The 8260-nt window shown below is 46.2% G+C and overlaps 1 protein-coding gene across 1 annotated transcript; it reads right to left on the bottom strand.

Moving 5' to 3' along the window:
- LOC103773566 (PR domain zinc finger protein 4) lies at positions 1-7772 on the bottom strand (the record flags this gene model as incomplete). Its single annotated transcript, XM_008940942.1, has 6 exons — positions 1-479; positions 1779-1947; positions 4337-4651; positions 5591-5718; positions 6841-6926; positions 7633-7772. Coding segments are annotated over 6 exons (1148 nt in total), but the record flags the coding sequence as incomplete, so codon positions are not given.
- Between the last annotated feature and the right edge of the window lie 488 nt (positions 7773-8260).

Here is an 8260-nt window from a genome sequence, read left to right as displayed (position 1 = left end):
ATCCACTCTCGTTCAGTGTTTTGGCTACAGAGTTTGTTAAGCAGTGGTAGCGCAGTGACCAAAACAGAAGGGGAACTCCACTCGACATATGCTGCTGACTGGGGAAACAAGAGTTTGGGTTTTCCTTCCCCTCGTTTAACATCCAAGAAAATTTCCTTCTTTCTTCCCTTCATTTGTGTCCAGAGAGGGCATCACCTGTTGAATAGACACCATTGTTAATCCTACAGTCTTCAGTTCTCACGGAATCTATTAATTCCTCCTCTGAATCTTCCTCCTCTTCCTCCTCTGGGGCTGACAGGCTGGACGTGGGGCCTTTACATATTTTTAAGTGGCGAGTGAGGTGATATTTGGTTAGATAAGCCTTGGAACATTTTTCACAGATGTAGTCCCTCTTTCCTTCATGTGAATTGAGATGCTTCTTCAGGTGATTCGTCCTCAAAAACAGCTTGTCACACTTGGGACACTTGATCTGCCGTTCTCTGCAAGACATGAGAAAGTTACAGTTTAAGGCAGCTGATACTGTATTAAATAGTGTGGGGGGGGTGACAGGAAGGGTGAAAGGGTCAGTCTTACGCCTAACTTTTTCAATATATACTTGAAGGAGAAGCAGACCAGAAGTAACAGACATACTGTAGCCCTGAAGTGTAAATACTGCTGCTTTCTTTCACAGGGCAGGTACACAAAGCCCTTCTCTGCTCCTCCCTGCAACATCACTTGCAAAAGTCTGGCTTTTTGGATTAACTGCTGGCTTATAACCAACTGTTTTTCCTTCCTTATAATAAATTAAAGCAGGAAGAATTCTACAAGGGGGAGGTGTTTGTTTATTTTGGGGGCAAGACTCTGGTTAACTAAGTTTTTTGGCAAGGGCAGTCTCCCTCCTTCCCACCCTGCATAAACAGGGGACCAAAAAAACCAAGAAAATTAAAGCTGCTGCTGAGTATTCACAAACCTGCACAGTCAAATTTTGTAGATGACTGTGCAAAACACCTCCCAGTAGTTGTGCTCCTGGCGCTCTGGCCGTAAGAACAAGCAGCAAAGCAAGCCTGCCTGCCTGCCTGCCTGCCCCTCTTGCTTATGCTAGCTGCACTATGCTGTCTCCTAGGCAGCACAACAGAAGCAGCAATTGAGTCCATGTGAGTAGAAGAACTAGATGCTGATAACAAAATAAGTAGAAGGACTTGCTTTGGGGAAGCAGCCTTTAAAGGAGGATCTTGGACTGAGGGTAACTAAACAGGACGGAGAGATTCTCACAGCAACAATAAATATCTGGCCTGGCAGAGGACTGAGGGGCTGGGAGAGACCTATTATTAACTGGAGGAGGACTGGAGGGTAGGGATTGGTGCTGCAGGAGGAGCAGGAGACCACGTGCGTGAAGGAGACCTGGGGGAAGGTAAGAGCTGGGAATAGCTGCACCCCACCCTGGCACAAACCAGGAGGGAGACTTCACAAACAAGCTATTCAGTGAGAGTAGCACTGAGGAGTGTTACGATTTTTCAAAGACGTGTTGGGGCATGGAAAAAGTCCTCTCAGCTTAGTAAATCAGCTAACCAGAACGCCATTTCACAGGACAAGGCGTGTGCCTGGAATTTACCGTGTCATTAAAATACTGCAAACACTAGACTGGGACAACTTCAGCCAGGAACAAGGAATTTTTCCAGGTTGGTTTCTCTGTCATTTTAGAGGATGACCCTATAACCTGTAGGCCAAACTATTTGCGAACCGGAGATTCTCTCTCGGGCTGTTGAGCTTCAGTGTTTACTCCCCTGGAGCTCACTTACTGCGTGTGAGTGAGCACGTGCTGCTTGAGGTCCTGCCGCCGCATGAAGAGCTTCTCACAGTAATCGCACTTCAGGTTCTTCTCCCCCGTGTGGATGACCATGTGCGACTCCAGGTGAGCCTTCTGGGTGAACGACTTGTCGCAGAGGGTGCAGCGGTAGTTCTTCTGACCTAGGGTACACACGTGCACCCACAAATCGACAGTCAGTGTCCCAAGAAATACAATAAGCAAGTGAGCCTGACCATCTCTGAAAAATAAAATTTTACACCCCAAAGAAAGGCAGATTCCTTGTGAACAGGACACGTTCCTTCCTGCTGTTCCTCCAGACCGAGCATAAAGGCCTACCTAGTTACAGTCTGGATTTAGCTATGCAAAACCCAGGCATCTGACTTCATCATTCCCAAATCTTTTCATCACTCACCCCCTGCCCCCAAGCCAAAAAAAACCCCACTCCATGCTACTGTTTCAAACCACTGAGCCATACATATGATGCATAGTTCTGCACTTTGTCCTTCTAAACACCACTGATTCCTCTTTCTCCAGTGCCAGTGGTCCACCAGCCTTTCCTGTACGACAGACTTTCTCCTTGCCTACAGCAACTATGCCTCCCCGTTTGGCGTATCAAAACATCACAGACAGACTTGTAAATTTTCCAGTAAAGAGATGCAGGCAAACACTTAACACAGCTAGGCTCATCCAAGATGAATTCTTGAGTAAAAATAATAGTAGCCTCCTTTTTGATAGTTGCCATGGTAGCCATCTAGTCACTGTACGTTAGAACACCCCCATCCCCACTCATTTCCCAGAGGAACTGTATCTGATGGCTCACTGGCGCCCAACCACATGTGATGCACTGCATTGCCTTTGTCTAGAAGAACAAATTCTCTTATCTAACAAACACACAGGTGCAAAGCTCACTGGCTCCTTGCTTACTTCTATGTTTCGCCCCATTTTTCCACTTATCTGTAGTTCTTCCATTATTCTTTGCTGAAAATAGTTCAAAGCCCCTGCACACTGCTGAATTCAGGCTGAGTTTGAATACCACTACTTGACTCCCTGCCCCACCGAGTGTTCTGTGGTCACGTTTTCTGCACCACGGTTGTACTCCATCAGTTTTATTAAAACTCTTTACTACTAAGCCCACAGCTTCCTACACTTGAGCACACTGAAGTCCCAGTTTTAGTCCCTCTCCAGCTTTGTGATTTGCATTCTGTGATTCCCAATAGCGATTTCAACATTACTGGAAAAAAAGGTAAAAATGTCTTCGCTGTCGATAGCTGGCCTGTACCCGACCTTCACCCTCTCCCCTGTCCTTGCTCTCTGTCACACCCGTGCCTTTCCATCCTTCCTCTCTTCTTACACAGCTGGAAAATCCTTCACTCTTTCATTTTCCCTCTTTTAGCGCTCGTTCACTGATCTGCTGACAATTCTTCCTTTGTACCCAAAGCCTCTAGTGATGTCCAAATGCCCACAGAAGTCCACAGCACGTTCAGGCTTAAGTTTTGATGAGTGACAGAGCTGAGCCACATCCACAGCAGTCTGACCCCACAGTCACCCATGTCAGACAGGTGCCACTTCCTTAATATGGAAAACAATTAAAGTAGGAAAGAGGGAAAAACATCTCACAACTGTCCACATTACAACCTCTCAAACTCAGCTGGCTTTTTCTTATGAGCAGAAGGAAACCCCTGTTTTATCATAGCTGCCAGCACTGGATCTGCTGTGTGGGAACAAAGTGTTTCTAAAGTCTCCCAGACAAAGGCCAACACATCTTCCCAACTCTAATCAACTTCAACTCATCAAATGCTCTTTTAGACATGGCACAATCTGCCAGAACACACAGTTCTGTATGCTGTTCTTTAGGCACCCACACCACTGAAGCCAGCACAGTCCTACCCAATGCCAACCAGCTCTCTCTCAGGTATTGCCCAGGCATTAGTTGGGGTCAGCGTGAACTACAGGTCATTCCTACAGACAGACAGGATGCTGGAATTCTTAGAAACATAGGTTGAGGGAGGAACTCCTCTCCTATGAGGACAGGCTGAGAGAGTTGTGGTTGTTCAGCCTGGAGAAGAGAAGGCTCCAAGGAGACCTTATTGTGGCCTTTCAGTGCTTAAAGGGAGCTTATAAGGAAGATAAAGAGAGACTTTCTACCAAAGCCAGTCATGACAGAACAATGGGCAATGGTTTCAAACTGAAAAAGGGTAGATTTGGATTGGATACAAACAAGAAAATTTTTCACAATGAGGGTGGTAAGGCACTGGAGCAGGCTGCCCAGGGAAGTTGTGGATGCCCCATCATTGGAAGCATTAAAGGTCAGGTTGGATGGGGCTTTAAGTGGCGTGACCTAGCAAAACCCTGCCCGTGGGCAGGAGGGTGGGACTAATGACCTTTGAAGGCCCCTTTCAACCCAAACTATTCTACGGTTCTCTTCTTCTTAAGAGCTTAGGTTTATGGACACAAACTATGCCCTGCAAAGTGGTCAAGGTATCCAAGAGAACAGGTCCTGCCCCAACATTTTATGAGCACAGGCATCTCTATAAAGTCCCCAACCCTTACCTGTGTGTATCTTGAGGTGTGTCCGTAAGTTGCTAGGATCACTGAAAGCTTTGCTACAGAAATCACACTTGTGTGGCTTCATGCCCATGTGCCCCATGAAGTGGACGTGGAGCTTGGAAGGGGAGATGAAAGCCTGGGGGCACATGGAGCACTTCCACTTCCTCTCCTTGCCGTGGCCAGGCCCGTGGCTGCTGCTGTGGCCCTGGCTGGGGAGGTGGTTGTGAATATGGCTGCTCAGATGGGCCTTGAAGTCCGCGTAGGAAGCGCATTCCTTTCCACAGTGGCAGATGTGCACGTCCGGATGATCGGGGACACCTTTGGGGACAAAAGCATCGCTCTCAGTGAGGCACAGCAAGGCTGCCAGAGCGTGATCCACGTCAGTGCTTCCTCTGTGGCAGCACAGCCAGCTGCAGAGATTTTCACCCAGGCCATCCCAAGTGTTCTGGGGGGCCAACCTTTGGGTTAGGGTTTTTAGCACAGCTCTACCAAACCTTAATTACCACAAGCACAGGTTGGGGAGGACAGGAACATCTTCAGCTAGCCAAACAACACAAGGACGTGGACCTTTTGGAGTGGGTCCAGAGGAGAGTCACAAAAATTATTAGAGGGCTGGAGCACCTCTCCTGTGAAGACAGGCTGAGAGTTGGGGTTGCTCAGCCTGGAGAAGAGAAGGCTCCAGGGGGACCTTATAGCAACCTCCCAGGATCTGAAAAGGGCCTACAAGAAAGCAGAGGAGGGATTATTCACAAGGGTTTGTAGTGACAGGACGAGGGGTAATGGCTTTAAGCCATTAGTAAAGGGTAGATCTAGGTTAGATGTTAGGAAAAGGTTCTTCAATATGAGGGTGACAGATCACTGGATGGGTTGCCCAGAGAGGTGGTGGAGGCCCCATCCCTGGTCAAGCTTGACAAGGCTCTGAGCAGCTTGAACTAGCTGGAGATGTCCCTGCTTACAGCAGGGGAGTTGGACTACATGACCTTTAGAGATCCCTCCCAACCCAACACATCCTATGATTCGAAAAACAACTCTTTTTCTTTGAAAGCGCCATCTTTTACTCCTCATCAATGGAATTAGATAGCGAGACGTTTCTTTTAAATGATGGCACTCTGCAGTCACAAAACGTAAAAGGAAAGCATGATGTGCACCACCAGGAACTGAGAAGGAACATAACGCACGCCCAAGGCCCAGTGCCCAGAGGTGGCACTGGGAGGGGCTCCAGCTGGCGCTCCCTGCAAAGCCCGGGCGGTTCCTTACCGAGCTGCCGCGCGTAGTCCCGGCTGTAGTAGAAGAGAAGCTCCTGCTCAGGTGGGATGTCCCGGGAGGTGCAAAAGTAAACCTTTCCATCGTGAGGGTAAGCGACCAGATTCTGCTCCTCCCGGTTCCTACAGCAATAATGACAGTCAGGGAAAAAAGCCCTCCAGAAATAATGACTTCTTGAGAGAGGGGAAAAAAAAGTTCTTATAGTTAGGTAATGACAGAACCTCAATGCCTGTCAGCACATTGTAAAAACTTCCATGTCTGTCACTTCTGTTCTTCTTTATTAAAGGAAAGTAAAAGAAAACTGGACCTTGAAAGCCAGTCTGCTCCACAAATGATGCATTTTTCAGACCACTGCGGTATCTCACTCAGAAAACTATTAATAGATATTGGAGTAGGCTGAGAGATCTCTTAAGAAACTACAAAAATGTATTTATTTTATATTAACCCCCTTAAGAAATAGAGAACACAAGAGAAAAATAAATATCAGTTAAGTCTTAAAGCAAAATTATCTTCAAAAATAACTCTTGAAAAGCATTTCCGAGGTGTGATAATTCATCTTCTGAAGCTGTACCTTGCACGTTTGTTCCAACGTATCTGAAATCTGCAAAAGCTCTGCCCCACTGCACTGGGAGATCAAGCACTAACTCCTTCACCCCAGCATATGGGCGGCAATGAAATGAATCACAAGGGAAACCAACTTTACATCACAGAGCAATAGGAAAGGTTCAGCTTTCTCAGTGGACCATGTAGGGAACAATACTAAAGCCACTCTGGCTAGTTTCTGTCACAAGCTCCAGAAAGACTGAAAAAGACAACGCTTGTGAGCTGTAAGAGGCTGGGACTTGGCCAGAAGAACCCAGGGACACTTTGCTAACAAAGTATTAAAATAAAAAAGACAATCAACATTGTCTTCACAGATGTATCCAAAAGGAATGAGAGAGAGAGAAAGCAATAAACACACAGTAAGCTAATATAAAAATAATCTGATTTAAAGCTTTAGAACAAGGGAACAAAGTATGTGGGCAGGTTTGGGGCTGGTATACTACAGCATGTGTGTTGGTTCCCCTGTAACATTCTCCACTGGGTGCTCCGTTTCATCCTCTCCACCAGTCCAAGATGTCTGCATAAATCCTGAAGGTTCCTTGGTCCTGAGCTCATTAGCCATCTGGGCCTCCAGTGCAGCTCTTCTGCACAGCCTGCAGCTCAGAATCCAAGCTCCTCAGCACAGTGCAGGTGGTTCTCACCTGGCTTTGCGCACAAACATCATCCAGTTGCATTCATTTTCATCAGTTGTAATGATGCAGAACTCCAGGACACCGTTGTGGTAGATCTACCAGGAAAAACAGATGCAAGCTTAGGACAGAACAGAGCAACCAAAGCAGTGAAAGCCAGGTTCCTCTTTTAAGGAGTGGATGTGTTTGCCTAGAACAATCCAGGTCTCTATTGCCGTTGCCAAGACCACAGCCCTTTTCTTACTCCTCACTTTCCCCTTTGCACAGGAATCTTGCCCTCCCTGCTAGCCAGGAGGCTATGAAAACTGTTTATTGGCATCTTCCCCGCACACCACCTTTCGCTCCCAGCAGAAACGTATTTGGCTACTTTTCTTACAAGCCATGTCTTGTGAATAATAATATCTGGGCAAACAATACATGTTTTATTTATATAGATCAATTCTGCCTTCTGAACATGAAATGATGTGGAAAAGACAGCTTTAAAGCAGCTTTCCTAAAACATATCATTCATCACCTGGGGGAACTTTCAATAAACAACGGCACAAAACAAACAAGATCTGCCTTGTAATTCCTACACAATGTCTGCTCCACACAAATATGGGGACCCACATACAGCCCTTTAAAAAAAAGGGATTAAAGAAGTTCCTTGTACTTCAGGACTGATGACCAGCATATGACGGGGACATGGCTCTGCTATGCTGATATTAAGTATTAAACAACCCAACTGCATTGATTTTGACTTTTTGTGGCTTTCACCAGATCACGGCATGTCTGCGGACTCCACGACACGTAACATCCACTGACCTTCCAGACGTGACTAGCTGCTTTGTCTGTCCAGTCGGCCACCTCCAGAGAATGGCTTTGCTGCCCAATCAAAGGTCCAAAACAAGTCCTTACAGGAATGGTTTCTCGTGTCCACACACCTATCAGCAGAAGACCAAAATCTGCAGAAATCAATTATTTAAACAACTCACCATGCATAACAAAGAGGTGGGAGATTTATGAGATATTGCTCCAGGGGTAACATCTAGGCATAAGATCATCAAAGCTTCTACTTCACATGTAAAACACACCTAAGGCAGAGACAAGAACCACCACCACCACATGACACTATCGGGAGCCGCTTTGTTGTCATTACAAATATTTGGTTTGTTTGTCAAAAGCAAGTAATTTACTTTCCAGTAAGCTATAAAACTAAGATCCTAGCCACTTGTACCAACTAAAAGTTTTCATGGCACTTTCTGCAGAAGCAGAAAATACTAGTTTCAGGAACTACATTTCGCCTACCTAATCCCCAGGAATATCCAGAATTGTTGCTGGGCATTGTTAAGCAGCTTCTGCATTTCTCCCCAGAGGCAGCTGTATTTCTGTCATGGGCAGAGGGATTCCTGCATGTATATTATTTATTATTAAACATTTTTATATATATATA

This window comes from Merops nubicus, unplaced genomic scaffold (assembly GCF_000691845.1).
Source record: "Merops nubicus isolate BGI_N331 unplaced genomic scaffold, ASM69184v1 scaffold19455, whole genome shotgun sequence".
Classification (NCBI taxonomy): Eukaryota; Metazoa; Chordata; class Aves; order Coraciiformes; family Meropidae; genus Merops; species Merops nubicus.
The sequence above is the reverse complement of the archived record's forward strand: the minus strand, read 5'-3'. Positions and strand labels throughout refer to the sequence as shown.